General features: G+C 42.5%; 1 protein-coding gene across 1 annotated transcript in view; it reads left to right on the forward strand.

Moving 5' to 3' along the window:
- Positions 1–2772: 2772 nt before the first annotated feature.
- Positions 2773–23190, forward strand: part of LOC124787838 (zinc finger and BTB domain-containing protein 17-like) — a 36981-nt gene continuing 16563 nt past the window's right edge. Inside the window, exon 1 of the mRNA XM_047254785.1 lies at positions 2773–3274. Within this exon, the coding sequence (XP_047110741.1) occupies positions 3175–3274 (100 nt within the window). The 5' untranslated portion in view covers positions 2773–3174. The remainder of the gene's footprint in view (positions 3275–23190) is intronic.

Below are 23190 nucleotides of genomic sequence, written 5' to 3' on the forward strand. Positions count from 1 at the left end.
TGCCGACATTGTGCATGCTCTGTTGCCTGTGTCTATGTGCCTGTGGTTCTGTCAGTGTGATCATGTGATGTATCTGACCCCAGGAATGTGTCAATAAAGTTTCCCCTTCCTGGGACAATGAATTCACGGTGTTCTTATTTCAATTTCCAGGAGTGTATAAGTCGCACTCCCTGTCAGCACCAAAACAACACGAACATTTGTGAAGCAAAAGCCGGTAACAGAAGCCATAAAATCAACACTATGGAGCAATGGAAGACGTTTATTTGCTCGGATGAGGCGTTTCATTTTCTTACAACTTCGCATTTTTGTGACGACTACGAGGAACTGTTTCATTGTTACCAAATATACATTATTCAAAAATTATCATAACAACTGTGCCTTAGGAACTGTTATAAAATATTTAGTGTCAACAAATTAAAATCTCGGTTCGCGGAAGTCGTCTGTAATGCAATATTATACATTTCCTTGATTTTCTTTCCTCCGATAGTCATTTGTGTGACAATCACATTTGCAACAGTTTAACTGTCGATACGAACTGCAAATTATTTAAAAAATTAACGATTTGAAACTTTTTCTGTGGTTTAAGTGAGTAAAATTCACGTGTGTGAACTTTAGACTTTGCGGTACGGCGCTCATTCGCAGATTCCCGCACTAGACAGGAATACCTGCACAAACCGCTGTTGTAAGCGGTTCCCCGTGTGGAAAAAATGAGTAACTTCCAAACGGGCTGCATATGAATAATTTTTCGTGTTACTCTGATTCCTTTATGTGAAAAGCTGACCGTAATATATTTCGTACGGACATTTCTGCGGGGATTACTCCGTCTGTTCACTCATTCATACGGTCGTTGTGTTCCGTAGATAACTTCAGGAAGGAGAACCATGAGGGATGAAGAACGTGCCAAGATATGCAGTAACATAAAAGACAAGGAAATCATATAAACTTAAGCTCTGTGTTCACCATTAGGTTTTGCTGCTATTGCACTGGCCGCCCGTTACGCAAAACAGTTATTTTATATAGGGTGTAGGCATGGCTGTAACGGATAGTGCAGCCACGTCTCGATCCCCGAGTCAACAGATGGAGACGTTTGCAAGACAACAACCATGTGCACGAACAGTTCGACGACGTTTGCAGCAGCATGGGCTATCAGCTCGGAGACCATGGCTGCGGTTACCTTTGACGCTGCATCACAGGCAGGAGCGCCTGCGATGGTGTACTCAACGACGAACCTGGGTGCACGAATGGCAAAACGTAATTTTTTTCGGATGAATCCAGGTTTTGTTTACAGCATCATGATGGTCGCATCCGTGTTTGGCGACATCGCGGTGAACGCACATTGGAAGCGTGTATTCATCGCCATACTGGCGTATCACCCAGCGTGATGTTATGGGGTGCCATTGGTTACACGTCTCGGTCACCTCTTGTTCGCACTGACGGCACTTTGAACAGTGGACGTTACATTTCAGATGTGTTACGACCCGTGGCTCTACCCTTCATTCGATCCCAGCGAAACTCTACATTTCAGCAGGATAATGCACGACCGCACGTTGCAGGTCCTTTATGGGCCTTTCTGGATACAGAAAATGTTCGACTGCTGCCCTGGCCAGCACATTCTCCAGATCTCTCACCAACTGAAAACGTCTGGTCAATGGTGGCCGAGCAACTGGCTCGTCACAATACGCAGTCACTACTCTTGATGAACTGTGGTATCGTGTTGAAGCTGCATGGGCAGCTTTACCTATGCACGCAATCCAAGCTCTGACTCAATGCCCAGGCCGTTATTACGGCCACAGGTGGTTGTTCTGGGTACCGTTTTCTCAGGATCTATGCACCCGAATTGCGTGAAAATGTAATCACATGTCAGTTCTAGTATAATTTGTTTAATGACTACCCGTTTATCATCTGCATTTTTTCTTGGTGTAGCAATTGTAATGGCCAGTAGTGTAATAGGGAAGGAAGGAAATTGTGGTAACAGTAATAAATTAAAATCTTAACAACAATTTATTCATGCTATACAATAAAGAACAAAAGTAGCTGATCTGACGCCTGTATCTACATATTGTGCCTTTATCTGCTTGTAGCCCTTGAAAACGGACAAGTTAAAACGAAAAACAGAGTTCTTTCAACTTATTCATAATGCCCAAATGATGGCACGATCACCGATTACAACACAACTTTTGAGCCCAGTTTCAAAAAATTGGGATCAGTTAGGAGAATACTGGTGACTTTTTGTAATAATCAACCACTTTTCGAGAAGAGTAGTGAACGGTGGACGGACAGAGGTTTCATTTATTTGCCTGCTTAATTCAGTATTTTGATTACACGTATCTGGAAACTGAGGGAATCAACATTTTTCAGCATTTGTACAATTTCGACGTTTGTCATGGGAAAAATTAGGAACAAACAACCGAAAATCGGTTATTTCAGAATCCAGTTATTTTGGGCGGTTTTAAAAATTGGTTACTCTGGCGTGGAATAGAAATGGTTAAATAAAAACCGGTCGTTTCAGTGATAACTGCCGTCCTAATCTCTTGTCAGACACCCCATGGTGCTTTGGGCGGTTCTTGACAGTAGTAGACCAGGCGGGCCCAGTCGGCGACGTAGCGAGTTCTGAAGACATATTTGGAAGCCCTCCCAAGTCACCTGATACGGCTGTGCTAGGGCCCGTGCAGCGAACGCGGGGGGCAGGCGCTGTTGTGGGGCCCCTAAAAATAGACCAGCTGCTCCGGATCTCTGCGCACCCGCCTCGCACGAAGCATGGCGGCGGCGCTGAAGTTCTTTGCTCTCCGCCGCCGACATTTACGCAAGTGTGTTGAATGTTGCCGCCAGCGGTGTGCGGAACTTGTGAGCGCATGCCTAAAGCTGCAGCCACGCTTCGCCGGTGACAGCTGCAAGGGGCATCTCCCCCAAGCCAGCGTGCTCCCGGCTCTGATGTGTTATCGATTGGCCTCAGCAGGCGCCGCTCTCAGAAGCGTCAGCCTCGGCGACGCAAGTGCATTTCGGGCAACTGCGCCGCGCGCACACTCGTCAGCTGTGTGAGGCCGGCGTAAACAAATGCCGCTCGTATGCAGGTAACAGGGGCCCATCTCCCGCAGCATTAGACTCATGTGCTTTTACAACATGCGGTGTGTTTGCGCAGTGCTTCATGTGTGATTCGCAGTCAAGCAAACAGTCATGGCGATTGGGACCGAAGCAGCTGCCGGCTACGGCGCAGAGCATTCGAGACTGAATGTTGATGGGGATGGCGTACGCGATGCTTCCTTGCCAGAGAAAGGTAAATCCCGGCGATCAATAGATGACTGTAGAAATAGTAGCTTCGTTAAAGAGTCTCTTTATATGTAACTAAAATTTGTTGACAGACGTTAGGGATATTTTTGCTAGTACTCACCATATTTTATTTTTATCTGGAAGTCCAAAGCGTTTAAGAGAGCGCGTCAAGTCAGTATATTGACGTACAGACCTAGCAGTATGTACAATACAGTTATTAGTTTTACGAGCACACTGTCACAGATGGCATTAACAAATAAATGAATAAAATTTAGGTTGTAGTTCTAGTCTGAAACGCTATTCTCGTATAAATCAATAAACCGTGTCTTTCGTTTACTATTTGATGATAAACTGAAGCAGTTGTAACGCCCAAAAATATCAATGAAGTCTGTGGAGTTGCAGCTTTTTTTAAAAAGACTGAGTATTCCTCATGAATAGTAGAAATGTTGTCAGCCTATAAGCGACAATCTCGAACAATTTAAAACGAAATGTCTGTTAAGGACATTGTTGGCAGAAGTAAAAAGGTTCTGTGTTTGAAATACTTGCGTACTGTGGGGAGGAAATGGCTTCCAGGCTTCGAGGGCTGTGTGTGTGTGTGTGTGTGTGTGTGTGTGTGTGACGCTAAGATTATTATTGTTTTTGCCGTGTTCATTTCTTTGATGCTAGTAATAATATTGGTGATTCGCAAAAAAAAATCTTCCACTGAACACATGCCCTTTTCTTAACCTTATCCGACATACAGCTGTTTGAAAATCACGGGCGTCAGTTGAATGTTCTTCTTCACCAGCATTCAAATGCGAATACAACCAAAGCGACATTAGGCTACGTAGTGTTGTCTTTACTGACCATTTCAATGTGCACCTCACTTCGCTCGTATTTTACGTGCATGTGCTGTAGTAAATAAAGGACCGTGCAGACGAGGTCAGATCAGCAACACAGTAGCTGTCTGTAAGAGCTGCAAAGTGCCTTACGGAGTTGATGGTGGGGACTATTTGAACATATTTTGTGAGGAAATTTTTACAAGTAAACAAAACATTAGGTTCAAATTGGTTCAAGTGGCTCTGAGCACTATGCGACTTAACTTATGAGGTCATCAGTCGCCTAGAACTTAGAACTATTTAAACCTAACTAACCTAAGGACATCACACAAATCCATGCTCGAGGCAGGATTCGAACCTACGACCGTAGCGGTGACGCGGTTCCAGACTGAAGCGCCTAGAACCGCATGGCCACACCGGCCGGCAAAAAAACATTAGGTCACATTTCATTTGCCATCGCCTGCAGCCTGCATTTGCCCTGTTCCCCACTGTTGTCATTAATTCCTCGGAACCTATTAAGAGCAGGACATATGTTCATGTGATTTTTTGGTTCAGAATCACTGTCATCCTCAAAGCATGTACAATTACTCGTGACTCGCCCTGTATAGGCCTACATGTTATGCGAAAAACTTGATACCAAACGCATTTCTTCCTATAGTCGCTCTTGTTTCTCATACATATCACCTAGTAACAGACTATGTTGCACCATTACCATTGCCGGCCGAAGTGGCCGTGCGGTTAAAGGCGCTGCAGTCTGGAACCGCAAGACCGCTACGCTCGCAGGTTCGAATCCTGCCTCGGGCATGGATGTTTGTGATGTCCTTAGGTTAGTTAGGTTTAACTAGTTCTAAGTTCCAGGGGACTAATGACCTCAGCAGTTGAGTCCCATAGTGCTCAGAGCCATTTTTTGAACCATTACCATTACAATGTTGCAGTGCAACCAACAAGTGAAATTGAATAACTCCATTTACGCTTTCCCTATGGGTAGCTGGAGTAAACAAAAACTCGACATTGATGCTGCCTTCACAAGGCGAAACGTCTTTTGTGGAACATTGTGTTTATCCCTTACACATAAGCAACAAATGCTAACGAATAATCAGTAAAATAATGTGATCGCCAGGTATTATCTGCTTCTGGACGGCAGCTGTAGTGGGCCTTTGGTAACTCAAGACAGTGTTGGAAACAGAAAATTACGTCATGACAAATTCAGTAGACGTGTTACGGTAAGGTATTTTAGTTATCAAAGCCCGCAGATTAATCTTCAGGACCTTTTCTGGATGGTGAGGGACATCCACTGCGGTGTCAGTGAGACATCTGCTCCCTTCATTTTGATGTAGATTTACATATCAGACAGGTCATTTCGCTGTAGTGCAAAACACGCAGACATTACTCTTCTGTTTATAAAAGCAACTGCTTATCTGCCAACTGCTTATCTGTTGCTTGTCGTATATTCAGTCTTACGGGCTTCATACGAATAATTTTTCGGGCTACTCTGATTCCTTTATGTGAAAAGCTGATCTTTATATTTCGTACGGACATTTCTGCGGGGATTACTCCGTCTGTTCACTCATACATGTGGCCATTGTGTGCAGGAAGGAGAACCATGAGGGATGAAGAACGTGCCAAGATATACCGTAACAAAAGACAAGGAAATCATATAAACTTTAGCTCTGTGTTAACCATTAGGTTTTGTTGCTATTGCACTGGCCGTGTTTACAGATAAAAATTACTGGCTACAACGGCCGCCCGTTACGCAAAACAGTTATTTTATGTAGACCCAAACATGGTTCATCATCTTTGTGCCATCCTCAATGGGTTTCCTTTATTTAAATCTGTATAATTTGAATATGTCTTATGTGATAATTAATCTACGAAAATTAAACCTAAAATAGTTTTCATTTGTTGTTGTAATTGCCTTAATTTTACGTTATAGGGTTTTGCAGTACCCTCTGCATATTAACGTTTATTGGTAGCTTCTTATCTGCAACTACATTTGTGAATTTGATTGGCCTTATTCAAGAAATCTTTCAGGCATCAATTTGAAATAGTCGAGATACATAATGGCTAATGGACAGGGATTGGGAAACTGTATCTCCACAGTACGAGTAAATTTTGCCCGTGAGTGACTGCTTCGCGAGCCTTTGAATTGCGTCCATTGACGGCCCACTTTGCTGTTTTCCCCGTTGTTGACTACTAATTTACAAGCAAGAAGTTAACGTTTACCGCTTACACAGTGCTACGTCTCTTGCAGATCTGATGGAACGTGAAGCGTAATACATGTATAAAAGAATGGAGACATCGAATTAATGTAGAAATCCAACATTTCTGTAGATGAGTAAGTATGTAGCCTAGGAGTATTCTCGCTGACAGCGAAGTAGTAGTGCTCTTAATGTGATCCACGAATTCCAAGTAAGTTCTGATGCTCAAGAACGGCAAAGACGTCAGAAGACCGCGATAGAAGTGAAGTGGCAGGTTACTCGCTGTTTGTCACGATGTTACGGTTAGAGCTCTCAGAGGTTCTCAAAGAGGCTTGAGTCTTCCAAAGCCTTCGTCGAACATTCTGGGTTTATTAGCGTTCAAACTTCCTGTGACGCGTTATTTTTGGCTCCCTTCATCACGTAGCCCCAAGGAAGTGAATGTCTTCATCTCACCCCAGATGAGGATAAAATAATAAAGAGTAGGGGAGAAATCTCCTTCCCCTATTATCGAACGCTAATTGGTTTGATTTGTTTTTGTACAAGTACTTAACTACGTATTAAGTGTCAAATATATCAGTATGTTCCCCTACATGCTTGAAACACGTTTCCATAACCCTTCATGTTCTTCTTGACATTTTTTTGAGCATGTCCCTTGTTACAGAGCGAAATGCATGCTCAACAGCATTGCGCAGTTCTTCGTTTGTAGCATAACGACGTGTAGATACATGCGATTTAATGACTCCCAATAACGAGTTGTCAGATGTGATGAGGTCAGGACTTCTGGTGGTCATTTCAAGGGAATAGGTGTTGCTGATGAACCATGATCTACCCACCATCCTGGAAAGTGTTCATTTACGAGCTCACACACTGAAAAGAGTATAGTGAGGAGTCACTGCGTCTTCCTGCAACCATAAGCGTTCCTGAAGCTGAGATATTAACAATGTTTGTAACATGTTAAATAATTTGCGCCATTCACAGTCCCTCCAAAAAGCATGGTCCAAGCAGATGTGATGTCATCGCTGCCCATATCATTACGTGAGGGTTCTTTTGTAATTCGACCGTGCAATTGAGAATTCTCTGTGGCCCAAACGACAATATTTCTAGCACGTGAACCATGATAAATGGCACATTTATCTGACAACATAATCTTGGCACGGTTCACTGTATTTCGAAAGTGAGTTAATAAGCTTGGCACGCAAAAAAACGCACCCATTCCGGTCTGTATCTGATAACTGCCGTTACGAACGTCGGTCGAAAATGTCTAACCTTACAGCCCTTTTTTCATGTGATCTCGCATTGTTGTTCTCGGTATACGGAGTTTTGAAGCGCGTGTAAGTGTCGCCTACACAGGAGATAGTTCAATAGAAGCAGTGACTCCGGCATGCATTTTTCTCGTCTCATTCCTTACATTCCTCGGCCTGTCTTCAACACGGCTAAAAGCGAAAACGCGCCTTTTTTCCACTCCAGAGATGTTGCGTTTCGCGCTGGAGCCTTATTAAGTCTTTTCTGGAACGCTTCCATGATCTCTTAGTGTGTGCCCTGTATGTTGTCGTTCGTGCATCCACACACCTGTCACTAAGCGTTCCTCAATAGTGTAACTGTGACCAATCACATCTGCCTTTCCACACAAAATTTGTTTCTAAGGTTGTTTTGACGGTCTAAGAACGACACCCCAGTCTTCTGTGATTAATTGGTGACTGCTACAGGCGATTTCTTTGGCTCCAGTAAGATAGAGGTGCTCAGCCAGGTCCTAAGGTAGAGGCATCGTGCATCACGCATGTGCGCTTAGCAGCACTAGTGTTCGCCTGGATATTTTCAGAGGGGTCTAAAGTTGCCGTATGCTTAGCACCATAGCATCGTACAAGGTCGGCGTGACAAAACTAGAGAAATTTCCGCACACTTAAGTCCGTTTTACTCGAACAACTTTCTGTCAAAATCGACTGCTCGTTGTGAGTGCGTGTGACGTGCTTGCGTGTAGACCGTGCTATCACTAGGCCGGCAACCATGTCGCGTGTGGGCCAGTGATGTAAATGATCAACTGACTCTGCCGAGTATGGAGTTCTAAAATGTTGAATGTGCTGCAGACTGCGCATGTGCAGATACAGAGAGGACTGTTACGTCGTCTACTAACATCAAAGTTAACCAACACTAGCCCTGCTCACTCAAGCTGTGAGAAAGGATTTTGTGCTTTTGTGTCTTCTAGTCCTTATTTTATTGTTTGCTTTGTTTTTATGACACATTGAAAAGGTTGCACGAATGTTCTTCTGATGTTCTCCCACAAGAGGGACGAAATATCTGTAAGCAAAAGTTACGTACGTTTTTATAGCGCCTAGACAAGGAAAAATGTTAGGCTATGTATAAATAAAACATAATTCAATTTTTTAATCAAAATAACTTCAGTACCGAAAAATTCGCATCTGTTTAAGGGAAAAATAATAACACTTCTTTCTATTGTTTGAGTTCTCAGGAGTATGGAGAATTTAGCATGTGACGATTCTCAACAACGCAACAATGAATTTTGCTTTGATAGGTCACATATTTTGTTACCGTAGCTCTTTCCTACATTCTGTTGTTACATTTCGCGCTTTTCGCCAGAAGGCTTGCCCCTCATTTCATAGTGAGGTGGCGAGCTGCACAAGAGAAGTAAAAACCAGGGGCGCTGCATTAGACTCATTTGCCAGACAAGACCGGATCGAGGTGCACGTATGTCAGTTGCTGCTGCTAATCGTGATACACACGGTACACAAATCTTGCACTTCAGCACTCCAAGTGTTGACTTGTATCGCTTGGCCTTAAACCAGTCCTGTTGCCACAAGTTGTCACATAAGACGAGAAAGTCTCTCGTGTATAATGGGCCGTAGTCATAAAGCAACAGACACGTCCGCCAAACCGGTCTAAATAGTGCAGAACTAATACTTCCAGATACCTTTTCCTATACACGACTTAGAATCCAAAATTTTCGGGGCTGGTGCTGCCATCTGGAAAGTAGGAGTAGTATCTTTGCACCGCTAGGTGGCAAGTGTTGCATATCTGATGAATCAGTGTGCGGAGTGGCATTCAGCTGGAAGGACGTGTTGCGTGTCCACAGTGATTTCTGTAATACTCCGTGTTTGGTGTGTGGCGATTTTACAATGGATCCACGAACAGAACAGTGCGTGTGTATCAAATTGTGTGCGAATCTTTGGAAAAGTGCTACCGAGACAAGTGTTTGGGGGACAGAGAATGAGCCCTGGCATGCTCAGTTCAGGGCCGTACAGACGTCGAAGATGATGCTCACACTGGAAGGCGCGTTAGCCTCACAACGCGAGACACTGTTGCCAAACATCAACAATTGGTTCGTGCAAATCGACGTCAAACCGTTCAAGACCTTGCAGATGAAGTGAGTATTGGTTATGGGACATGTCAACGAATGTTGACTGATGAATTGGACATGCATTGCGTCGCCGCAACATTTGTGCCAAGGATCTTGACTCCAATCAGAATGTTCACAGTGTACACGGACCTTCGTCAGACTGCACCTGATGATCCAACCTTCTTGTCACAATGAGAGGTGGATTTACGTTTATGACCCAGAGACAAAGCAACAATCATCCCAGTGGAAGAGCCCGGCTCTCCAAGACCTAAAAAAGCGAGACAGGTGAAGAGCAAAGTGAAGAGCATGATCATCATTTTCTTTGATACCAAGGGAATTGTGCACAAAGAATTCATCCCACCCAACCAAACAGCAAATTCCGCATACTATTGTGACGTTTTGTGACAGCAACATGAGAATGTGTGGCAATGACGGCCTGAACTTTGGCGTCAAGGGAACTGGCTGCTGCATTAAGACAATGCGCCCTGTCACACGTCCTTGCTCACCAGGGCCTTTTTGACAAAAAAACAACACGGCGGTTGTACCCCCACCCACCATACTCGCTGGATTTGGCACCTTGCGACATCATGTTATTCCCAAAACAAACTCAGGTTGCAAGGCCGTCAGTTCGACAGTAGAGAGGATTCAAGAAGCATTGTTGGCGGTGATAAACACACTCAAAGAACAGGACTTCCAGAAAATGTTTGACCAGTGGCGGAAACGCTGGGACCAGTATGTACATGCAAATGGGAACTACTTCGAGGGTCATGGTGACAATTAGTCCAAAGGTAAGGTTTTCAACAGATGGCAGCACCAGTCCTGAAAATTTAGGATAGCACCTCGTATTGTATGGTCTAGGCCATGTCCAGCAAGGGCAGGACGGCATGTAACCCACTGCCCCCCTTACCAAGAAAAAAAAAAATATATTAACTGAATTCTCATTCTGCTTCACAAGACAGACAGAGGTATCAATTCAGTATGAGTATGAAGGAAAACACAACTTCATTTCCAACCTTAACTGTATTATGACCATTGTTGTTCATTGCTCACGATCAGCTAATTTTGGCGATTTGCCATTTCAAGTGTTTATTCAGATAATCGTAATTTCAGACAGTCACGCTGTATTGGTGTATACAAAGTTGTTACGTCAGTGACAGGCATACTTTGAAAATGACACATTGCCAAAATCGGCTAATAATATGAAATAAATGGCTGTGATTGTAAGACAGCCAAGGTTGGAAATTGAATTGTCTTTTGATAGATTTGTGGCTACGACTATGCTACCCCTGCCCCGTCCCCATTCATCAACTGGTCACACTGATGAGTCCGAAGTGAGTGATGAGAGTTCTATAATTGGCACAAAAGTAAATCTCGTACTTGGAGGAATGAGGTGCGAGTCCCGTGGTGGTATTTTTTTATACATTACCTGACAGAAAGAGTGAAGTACCCAGAAGGAGATTGGGAAACAAAATGATAGTACTCATGTTGAGGGGGTATGTGATGTCATTGGAGTACTTACAAAATAGTCAAATTTCCAAAGAACTTGGCATTATGAGTCCACTTACCAGTATGACCTTGCATCTCCCATGGCCATGATTCAATTTGTAAGGGGTAAAGCCATTGTATCCTGTTCTGAGGCAAGCTCACCCTCAGTTGCTGTTACTGATTCTTGATAATGTGGGTATGGGCACTGGGATGGAGCTGATGCTCGAGTTCGTCCCACGTATTCTGTCGGTGACAGACCTGGGGATCTTAATGGTCGTGGGCATACCTCACCATCACAGAGACAGTTCTTAGACACACGTGGTAGTTGTGGATAAACATTACTCTGTTGAAAAATGGCACCACGGTGCTGTCACATGAGAAGTAAGACGAGAGGATGCAGGAGGTCAGTGTTGTACTGTTGTGCCTTCAGAGTTGTCTCAGTCACTGTCACCCATGACCTGTATTCATATACAATGGCTCCTCATGCCATGATGCCATGAATAGCACCACTGTGCCTCTACTAAATACTAGAAGAAAGGGACAACTCTCCATGTTGCCATCATATTTGCTGACACAGGTCTCCTCAGTAGTGCCGAACTGTGGCTCATTCTTGAACACAATATGATGCCATTCATCATAGTCCATGCTTCCTTGCCATAGCATCACTCTGAAAGCCGCTGTTTGCACTGTTACTGCCTATGGACAGGATGGTAATTCACTAATCCAGCTGCTGTTACTCTCCTACCAGTGTGTGCGGAATGACTCAGAATGGTGCTAGGAGTCCATTACTTGTTCTCTGATCACAGGCAGAATTGTAAAGGGTTTATAATGTGCTTGGTGCACAATACAGTGATCATTTCTTGTGGTGGTCACATGCGGGTGACCGGAACCTGGACCATAAGTATGTCTACCCTTTTTCCCATACATTCCAACATTGTACCACTGTCACCAGACACCAGTTTTAAGCTGAAGTGTATGGAAGGAGGTAGCAACTGAGAATTGTGAGGGATAGGTCTGCACCTTATGTACAATATTATTCAGTCTGTACATTGAGCAAGTAGTAAAAGAAACCAAAGAGGACTTTGGAAAGAGAATTAAACTTCAGCGAGAAGAAATATAAATTTTAATGTTTGGCAGTTACAAAGACAGTAAATAACTTGGAAGATCACTTGAATGAAAATGATAGTGTCGTGAAAAGAGTTGAGAAAAGATTATTAGATGAACATAAATATAAGTAAGGTAAAGGGTATTCGAGTGTAGTCTAATTAACTGAGTTGCTGAGTGAACAAGATTAGGAAATAAGAGATGAAAAGAAGTAGATAAGTTTTGCTATATGGAGAGAAAAATAACATGATGCCAGATGTTAAGAGGATACAATATGTAGATAGATGAAACAAGAAAGCTTTTCTGAGATAGAGAAAAGCGGTAATGTCAAATCTAAGTTTATTATGTTAAGAAGTGACTGAAAGTTTTTATTTAGAATGTAGAGTTATATGAAAGTGAAACATTTATGATGAACAGCACAGAGAAGAAGAACATGGAAGCTTTTTAATGGTAAACAGTAAAGGTAAAAAGAAGAAAGTATCTTCTAAATGATGGTGTTACAGAAGAATGCTGAAAATTAGGTGGATAGATCGAGTAACTGATGAAGGAAGGAGACAAGAAATATATGGCACAACTTGACTAAAAGGGGGAGTTGTTAATAGGATGCATCCTGAAACATCAAGAAATAGTTAATTTAAAATTGGGTACATTTGTGGGGTTTTGAAAAACTGATCAAGATAACATACATTGAGACTGGTGTCAAAATGGGGACACATCAAATTCATCACAAATGCTGAAATGGCAAGAACTGGGCTTGGAAACCAGTACATGATATCAAAAGCACCCACACGATAGTTTTTAGGGGAGGTGTGGAGAGGGGGAAGACCTGGGGCCTGGAGTATTTTCGGTATCTTGGAAGATGAATAGCAACTTGCAGGTAGCCATAAAAAAGATTCATTTTCGTTGCTGTTAAATACCTGTGTAATACCGACTTTTCAATCATTTTGGTGTAAGAATAACACCCATATTTTTTCCTTTCTTTGTGAGCTAGGAGGGGGTGGGGTGCGGCCCCTCCTTAATTCATGGGTATGGGCGCCCTGGATCATAATTAGCAGCTAATCACAAAATACATGTGTCAACCTGGCTTACCAGGTGGCAGGCTGCACACTAACATCCACTGATGAGACAGAACACTATGACCACTGTCCACCGCGACGTTGGACGCCACCTGGTGGCGTTGTGGGCACATGACATGGTGACAAAAATATGTAAGCGGAGCAGACACGGATGGCTAATCACCCTAGTGAAGATATGGGCTGAAAATGAGGAAATCCATCAACATAAGGTACTTTGACAAAGGGCAGATTATTATTACGCAGACAGAGCCTGTGAACGAGTATCTCAAAATCAGAAGAGCTGGTTGAATGCTCACATGATACTGTTGTGAGCATCTATGGAAAGATGTAGGACAGTGAAACTACCAGTGGGTGCTAAGTGGTTGCACATCAACAACTCTGCACAGAATGTGGAGTTCGGAGGCTTGTTGCCTCTGTAAAGTAGGATAGATGGTGATCTGTGGCATCTCTGCAAAAAGAGTACAATACTGGTGCATACACAAGTGTTTCAGAGCATGCTGTTCATAATGCATTGTTGAATGTGGAGCTCCACAGCAGACCATCCCCACATGCTCAAATGTTGATCTAACATCAATTACAATTGCAGTGGGCATGTTACCATTAGGATTCGACCATTACTCAATGGAAACTTGTCAGATCTTCGAGTGAATCACATTTTTGTTACAGTAGGTTGATGATCATCTCCACAAGTGCTGTCATCGAGATGAATGGTGGCTAGAAACATGCAGTGCGCTACGGACACAGGCTAGTGGGAGCAGTATTTTATCATTGTGTTCATCGTTGTCTTCAAGCCAGAACAAGCTTTTTGTTCAAGTGTCAGTGACAGATGAACCATTAATCCTACAACTGATAAAGGGAGACATTCTTCTACCCTTGTATGGGAGCTGTGGTAATAATTGGAGAGACACTGACAGATGCAAACCACTTGCATCCCTTCATGCTTGATGTCTTCCCTGAGGGTGATGTCATCTTTCAACAGTATAACTGTCTGTGTCTCAGAACCAGAATTTTATTACAATGTTTTGAAGATTATAGTGAACTCCTGTTGATGAGTCAGCAACCAAATTCGCCTGACATAAATCCTATGGAACCCAACTGGGTCATTGTCGGGTGCCATCAATGGGTACACGAACCAGTGGCCTGTTATATACGGCAATTACATGACCTGTGCATAGGTATCTAATACCACATACCTCCACAAACCTACCAACAAACTGTCGGATGCCTGATATGCAGAATCAGTGATGTCTTTCATTTCAAGATGGACAAACAAGCTAGTAAGCAGATGGTCATATTGTTTTGGCTCCTCAGTGTACATAATCAATTCCAGCAAACTCTTAACTGCACCATGTGCTCCCTACATTTGTGAGAAGGGCTGTCCTTGTGTAACTGCTGTGTGTTAAAGGGATGTCTAGAAAAATTAATGTGGGAAAAGGCTTAGTTTATAAGGAATGTTAAAGGATCCACACCACTGCAAATTTCCATGTTTCAATTGATATTGTCAAGTTGTAGATACACTATGTCATGGTGTCAGTCGTACAGGCTGTTGGTGTGAAGGCTGTAGTAACCTGACTGTTACTACACCTACTGCCCACAGTGGGCAGTACAGCAATATAGTCTGCACTAACATTCAAATGGGCCACCAGGGCAGCTCGGTCACTGACAACCATCACCAAGTCTCCAGTGCGTGCACAGTAATACCCCAGCAAAACCTGCCATAGATAGTATTTTTATAAGGACACACATGAGCCTCCAACTCTCAGTTGTTGAAGGTGATATAGATGTGTTCACTACTTTCTTTGTATTCTTGTCAATGCCATTCTGTGACCCAATAAATTTGAATCTCTTTTGTGGCCATGTTTTTCCTTGTGTTCGTACTTAGAACACAAGTACTGATGAGTGAGGATCAAAGTTTCCCATGTTTTGGATTCTGTGGTTTCTCTGCTGTGAAGTTCTTTCATGGGCGATTTACTTCATTCACTTCTGCACCAGCAGCAGGAACATACAGCCTTCTTGGAATGGTTGTTGACTGTGCTGAATCAGGCTCAGCTGCTTGTTGTTCACCCACTGCCGTTTTCCATCTATAATGCATCTGTGAAAGACTGAGGCGCTTACGATATGTGGCTTCACCAACATTTCAGGTGTTCCGAGTGGTCAACAAAGAAATTTTTAAGGCACATTCCTTATCATAGATACCCCCTCATATGTGTCACTACATGTGTGAATCAGTGTCACTTTCTTTTGATGATATGTGTAGCTTATTGCCCACCTATCACCACAAGTGTGTGCACGCAATTGCTACATGTGTTGAATTCCACTGTTGTTTCAAATAGCTGCGGCAATCATATCAAGCTTGGGTGGCTGAGTTTCACAGCCTCAGTCTTAATTGTTGGTATGTCATGATTAAGTCTCAGGAGTCTTACGTGGATACCACGGGCAGACACATGATCATTTGTTTGGCTCAAATAAGGTGTGTCAACGCGCCCTTCAGTTTGAGAACTCTACGTTGGAAGAGGTTTTGAATATTGCACAGCTGATCCAGGGTTCTTACATCATGAGCCACCAATCAAAGGCTTGGGGTGGTGTTGACATTGTTGACAGCACACATTCTTGGTACATGAAGACCAGCATGCTGGGGGAAGAGGTAGCTGCAGTACAAATAAGCCAACTGGGCCAACGCTGACAAACATATAAGTGGCAGCAGAACAATTGAATGCCACTTCCTTCATGCACATCGTATTTCACACAACATGAGTACCGCAAGCAGTGGCGCTCTTGCATAAATGTAAACAAAAAGGAAGTCACATAGCAGTGGTATGTCGACCTCTACACTCAGGAGTCATTGCAGGACTCAACAGACATCGATACTCATATTGTTTTCTCACTGTGTTTTTCATTGTCTGCAGGCCAGAACAAACTTTTTGTTGAAATGTAAGTGATGGATAAACCATTAATTTTACAAATTGACACAGTGACCATGTCCCTACTCAACTCATTGATGTACGCCAGGAAAGACTTCCCACAGTTAGCATGCATTGAGCTTCAGTCAGTACGCTATAATAAACAGCAGATTCCTGCAGGCTACAAGTCAGTTGTCCATTCTGTTACATACTTGGTGATCAATGATGCGAATACTGAAAATTTGTTTGGGTTTGATGCTTCCCTACTTTTGGTTCTGCTGTTGCTGATGCACTTCATCTGTTGTCAGACCAAGTGCCTTATCAGGAACGGGATTCCTCGCATTCTGAGTCTACAGATCTGTTTGCTCCAGGGTTAGGTTGTGCAAATGGCTTAACTCCAGCCACCCTCGCCCTCCTTTTTTTTTTGGTGTGGCCAGTCAAGATGGAACTTGATCGTTTAACTTCATTGGGAGTAATTAGATCGATTTCCTCAAGTGAATGGGCTATGCCATTAGTGATTGTAAAGAAGCCATCTGGTCAGCTTTGGCTCTGTTGGTGACTTCAGGGTCATTATGAATGCACAGTCACAGACACTTACTCCCTGCCTTGCCCAGAGGAGATGCTCGCAAAGCTGGCTGGGAGTCAATGCTTTTCAAAAATCGACGTGGCTAAAGCCTATCTTCAGATTCCATTGGTTGAACCATCAAAACAATTGCTTGTGATTATACACCTTTTGGCCTCTACCAGTATCAGTGGCTAATGTTTGGGGTCGCTAGTGTGCCTGTCATCTTTCAACGTTTTTTTAGAAGACATGATGATGGTTGTGGCTCATTGCATTAACTGTATCAGTGTTTACTTCTACAGACTGTGGGCCTTAAATGTGATCTCGTCAAGTCTCACTTTTTTCAGCCTTCCATTTTGTATTTGGGTCATGGAAGTTCCCAGCAGGGTGTATGCCCCATGGAACATGTCACCACCATTTACAGTTTTACCTCATCCACCTAATCCACTAGAACTTCAGGTTGTTCTAAGCAAAGTGGCATACTATCACAAATTTATTCCCAGAGCAGCTGCTATCACCAACCATTTGCATCTGTTGCATTGGAAAGCTACTCCTTTTGTTTGGTACGCAGCTTGTGAGTGTGGTTTTGTGCAGCTTAAGGATTATCTTCCCTCTGTGCTGTTTCTTGTGACATTTCAACATGACAAGCATCAGTTCCTGGTTGCAGACGCAGCCCGTTATGTGGAGGGATTAGACGTGGCCCATTGCCCTTGAGATGGCTCTGAATGTCCTATTGCCTCTACTTTGAAAACACTCAACTTGGCTCAACAACATTATTCTCAGGTTGAAAAGGAAACTCTTGCCATTGTCAGTGCCTTTCCTGTATGGTGCAAAATTTCATTTAAATACTGACTATAAGCCCTTGGTTTCCTTGTTGGACCCACTGTCAGCCTTACCAGACAAATCTGCTCATCATCTTCAGCAGTGGACTCTATTATTGTCCCAGTACAATTATGAGATCAATTTTCATCCCACATCACAACATGTAAATATGGACACTCTGTCCCAGCTCGTCGTGGGCCCCAAGTCCTCATTCATCCAGCAGAAACGAAGGCAAAGCACACAATGGATGGCTGTCCTATCACCATTACCCATATTGCCTCTGGTGTGCTGGCAGATCTGGTGCTTTGGCAGGTCATATGCATGATACAACATCGGTGAATTGGGTGTCCTCCTGGCAGAGAATTGGACCTTCTTCAGAATTTTTATGCATTGCTCTACTGCCTTTGCCTCTTTTATGGTGTTACTCTCCTATCTATGGAAGGATGTACTCCCTATGTCATTGTTTCAGTGAGTCTGTGGTGAGAGGTCCTCCAATAACTATATCAGGGTCACTGGAGGCTCTCTCTTACAATTTTTTTTTTTTTTTGTGACCAGTCCCTACACAGCTTTAGGAAAGAGGCCACATTGATTTTGAGGTCCTTTTTAGATACATTATAGTTATTGGCCATTGATGCTTTTTCTTGATTTCATTATGTCTTGTGTCATGCATCGGTGATGGGAGACACAACTGTCAAGGCTGTGTCAAAGCTATTCTCCATAGAAGGCTTGCTTCTTGCACCTTTGGATGCAGCCCCCAGCACTGCCACTGATGCCACAGACATCTATCCAGTCACATAATTGTGGACGGAAACACCTTTTCTCTTTTCCTTCAAGGAAGGAGGAGTGTAGTAATCCACCTACTGCCCACAGCACCCATAAATACGGCCACTGTGGGTAGCACAGTGCATGCTGACATTCAAACAGCATGCCTGCAACTACCAGCCACCAAATAGTCACAATATCAGCCATGTGTGTACAAGCACTACCCCAGTGACATCTGCTGTGGATAGCATCTTTATAAGGACATGAAGAGGCCACTGGGCCTTCAGTTGCTAAATGTATTATAGAACTGTACACTACTTTCTTTGTATTCTTGTTGATTTCACTCTGTATGACCCATTAAATTGGTATGTCTCTTTTGGCACTGTGTATCCTTGTCTTCCTAGTTAGAATGAAGGCACATTTAAATAACAATAAGTCTGATCTCTACAGGATGTTTATAAATGAATATTGCGGTTTTAATACTTTATGGTATTTATTACATTAAACTTACAGTTATAAATGACATGTCAGATGAAAGAGGAACTCAAACAGTTGTGTTTGGCACCAGTGTGCATGTGCAGCACTCAATATTTCTTCTGCAATCCACTAGATGGTGGTAGCAGCAAAGATGGCGACTAGTGAACAGAAAGTGTTTTATGTTTTGCAGTTTGCAAAGACCGAATCTGTAGTTTCTGTGCAACGTGCCTTTCGGCTGAAGTTCGGGTGTGATCCTCCAAGTGATAATAACATTTGTAGATGGTATCATCAATTTGATGATACTGGCTGCCTTTGTAAAGGGAAGAGCACAGGACAACGAAGAGTTAGTGAAGAGACTATTGAGCGAGTGAGAGAGTCGTTCACTCGTAACCCAAAGAAATCAATCCGGAAGACTAGTTGTGAATTACAAGTTCCCGTGTTGACTGTTTGGAAAGTTTTAAGAAAATGTGTACAACTACGTCCTTACCATTTACAATTATTACAGGCTCTAAAGCCGGCAGACTATGGATGATGTGCCAACTTTGCAAATGAAATGTTGTTTCATGACAAAGATTTTCTGGATCATGTTGTCTTCAGTGATGAATTGTTCTTTCGCCTTAGTGGACATGTTAACACTCACAATGTGCGCATCTGGGGCTCCAAAAATCCTCACAAAGTGATACAAGTGCAACGAGATTCCACTAAAGTGACTGTTTTTTGTTCTGTATCCGGCGGAAAGTTTATGGGCCTTTCTTTTTTGTGAACCTGCTGTAACTGGCACTTCTTACCTTGATACACTAGAGCAATGGCTGTTCCCTCAGCTGGAAGAAGATGAGCCAGAAAACTTCATTTTCCAGCAAGATGGTATGCCACCTCACTGGCATAGTGAAGTATGCGACTGGTTGAAGTCCGCTGTACCCAAGCGCTGGATAGACCGTAAGGGGCCCAATGACAGAGCTTGCTTTGCATGGCCTCTATGTTCATCTGACCTAACACCATGCAATTTTTTCCTTTGGGGCTTCATCAAGGATCGTGTGTGTATGTGACTGCGCTACCAGCAGACCTCCCTGAATTAAGAAACCGGATTGAAGCAGCTGTTTGCTACTATCACTGAAGACACCCTTATCAATGCTTGGGAAGAACTTGGCTATAGACTTGATGTGTGCCGTGTGACAAATGGTGCTCACATTGAACATTTATAAGGTTCTTGGTAAAACTGTTTGAATTACTCTTTCATTTGACGTAACATATGTAACTGTAAGTTTAATATAATAAATATTATAAAGTGTTAAAACCCTGATATTCATTTATAAACACCCTGTATTTTTGAATGAACTGTTGTGGTCTGGAGGGATTATTGTGATGCAGAGGAATTTCGAGACTTGGTGATCCTGTTTCCTGGAACAATAAAAAGTTTTCCTAAAAGTCATATACCTTTCTGTTGTTGCCTTTTTCTTCAACAGAGTCCTGCCTCTCTCACCTGCTGATCAAACTACAATGCCTGGATAGGAGAGAGGTTGTGCCAGATCAAAGCAATCAACTAATATGCAACTGAATGCTTATTATGTATTGATAGCATAGTAATAGCAAACATTTATCTAACTTGGTTTCTCAGATGATCCTGCCCAAATCATCTCCTTAAACAGAGGAAGGTCCCTGAACCACTAACTCACTTTCACATTATATATGTACGACCACTCTTTACATTTTTGTCTACGTTTACATCTACATCAACATGGATCCTCTGCAACCATGGCTGATGGTACTTTCTATGATTTATGATCATTTCCTTTTCTGTCCACACACACAGAACACAGGAAAGATGATCTAATTTCCCTTATTCTCTCCTTTCTTGAGGTGAGTATTAAATGCATTCAGATCATTCTGCAGTTTTTTGCAAATGCTGGCATTTTCTGAAAAGATTGTCATTCTTCTTGTAAGGATTCCTCGAAGCTCACAGAGCATGATTGTAGCACTCTTATTGGCCAAATGGATCAATGAAAAAATCTAGTGACACACTTCTGAATTCCTTTGATGTCTTCCTCTAATATGACCAGGTTGGAACCCCAAACACTTGAACAGTACTCCAGTGCAGGCCACACAAGTGTGTCTATTCTCTGCTATATAGGTGTTGTACTCTTCTGCAGATATCTCCCAATTCATAGTAGTCAGCCATTAGCCTTCCCTTCAATTGACCTGATGTAGGCAATCCACTTTCATGTTGTTTTGCAACACTATGCCCAGATATTTAATCCACGTGAGTGAGTCAAGAAGCATATGGTTAATACTGTAACTGAATGTTACTGGTATGTTTCTCCTTCTCATCACCATCAACTTACATTTATCCAGATTTATAGGCAGATTCATGAACGATGGTGGTTTGCACAGGTCAGGCATGGGCAGAGATTGCAGTATTGCCAGTTCCAAGTGACAGCTGCACTATGCTCATACATAAGTTTTGCACCCGAAGAAAGCAAATTATTCCTATCACTTGCTTACATAGAATTTTTCAGTTACTTCCACATTCAGCTATGACAGCTTGCAACCAATGGAATAAAAATTCACTAAATTACTCACAATGATCACATTCACAGTACAGTGCTCAGAAGTCAGAACTATATTGAGTGCTCATTAACTGTTGGAGAATGCTTGTCATAGGTGTGCAGACCAAGCCTAAACTCACCTGTCATCACCTGTGACTCCAACTACAACAAACTGTCAGTCTTTCCACCAAATAGAAATTATACAGTTACAGCCATGATGCTCTAACCTCTGTTAGGGATTGAAAGTTACATAGTTGACATTGGTAGGAGCCATCATCTACATTTATCTAGGAGATTATTGTTAGTTAATTTCAACTTTGAAACAAAAATTAAGAATCACTGTCACATTGCAAGGAAAATATGGCATCACCTTTCTTCAGTTAAGTGAGAGAGTATCTGGGGACAACTGATGCTGGAGAAATCAGTATGAGTTAAAGTTCTTATATACCAATATTTTTTCACTAAATGAAAAGACAGACTTTTTGGAAATAGGAAGTGAAATTCAAATAACAAAAGTGAAACATGTTTAACAGAGCAAAAGATAAAAAAGAATAATGCTATGACAGAGATTAAGAGGCAAAAAGAATCCCTTAGAGTACCCACTGTTTATTCTTACAGGCAGTTCTTTAGTCTGTTCTAGAGTCACGTAATTAGAATGATTAAGGTGGATAGTCATTCATTCATTCACACATTTAGTTCTGTGCATCTCATTCTGAATGATAGCCTTCAGAGATTTGGAATGAGTCAAGCTATCCTCTAACAAATAGAAGCAGCCACCATAGACTACTTCTGTAAAGTATAGTAACATTATCCTACGACTGTAGTTGGAGTCACGAATGATGGCAATCAAGGTCAGGGGTATTCCGCGCATCTATGTCCTGCTTTCTCTGACAACCAATGAGTGCTCAGCAGTGTTCTCACTGCTGTTCCTTGAACGTTATACTCAATGCAAGCATTGAACGTGATCATAGCAAGTTATTTAGTGACTTATTCTTCCATTTGTTGTGATTTGTCACAGCTGACTGTGATGTTAAGTGACAAATTCTCCATAAGCAAGTGAGAGATGTAATTTGCAGTGTACACACTTTCTTCAAGTGCAGAGCACGTGTATGTGCTTACTGCAACTATTGCTTGAAAATGGCAACAATGCAATCCCCGTCTGTGTCTTGAGATGCGTGAACCACCATCATTCATGGATTGGACTATAGTGCCAATCTAATCAGACTGATAATTTGGAACTTACATCTGAATGGATTTGCTATTATCTTTTTATCTGATCTGGTGGCTATCACAGACACTTTGAGCAGTACTCAAGGACAGATCACACAAGAATTCTGTATGCAGTCTCCTTTATAGGTGCTCATTTCTGTAGGTCTCTTCCAACTAGCTGTAGTCAGCCAGTCTTCAATTGACTTGACAATAAAAATGAATTAAACAACAAGTTTTAATTTTGCTAGTATATGAGGTCTGTTAGAAATGTGTCCAACTCTGCAACAGCCAGGTGGAAAACATTCAGAAGATTCAAACAGCTTTCGATGACAATGCTGTGGGCATCACATAGATTACTGAGTGGTACAACCAGTTTAAAGACAGCTGCACATTGGTGGAGAATGAGCCACATTCCAGCTGGCCATTAACATGCTGAAGCGACCAGGTCATTGCTAAAGTAAATACTCTGGTGATAAGGGACAGTCATTTGACTATCAGAGATATTGTAGAAGAGGTGGGCATCAGCACTTTTTTGCACATTCCATTATGACCAAAGATTTGGCCATGAAGAGAGTGTTGGAAAAATTTGTCCCAAAGCTGCTGATGACAGAGCAA

Source organism: Schistocerca piceifrons, chromosome 1 (genome assembly GCF_021461385.2).
Source record: "Schistocerca piceifrons isolate TAMUIC-IGC-003096 chromosome 1, iqSchPice1.1, whole genome shotgun sequence".
Taxonomy (NCBI): domain Eukaryota; kingdom Metazoa; phylum Arthropoda; class Insecta; order Orthoptera; family Acrididae; genus Schistocerca; species Schistocerca piceifrons.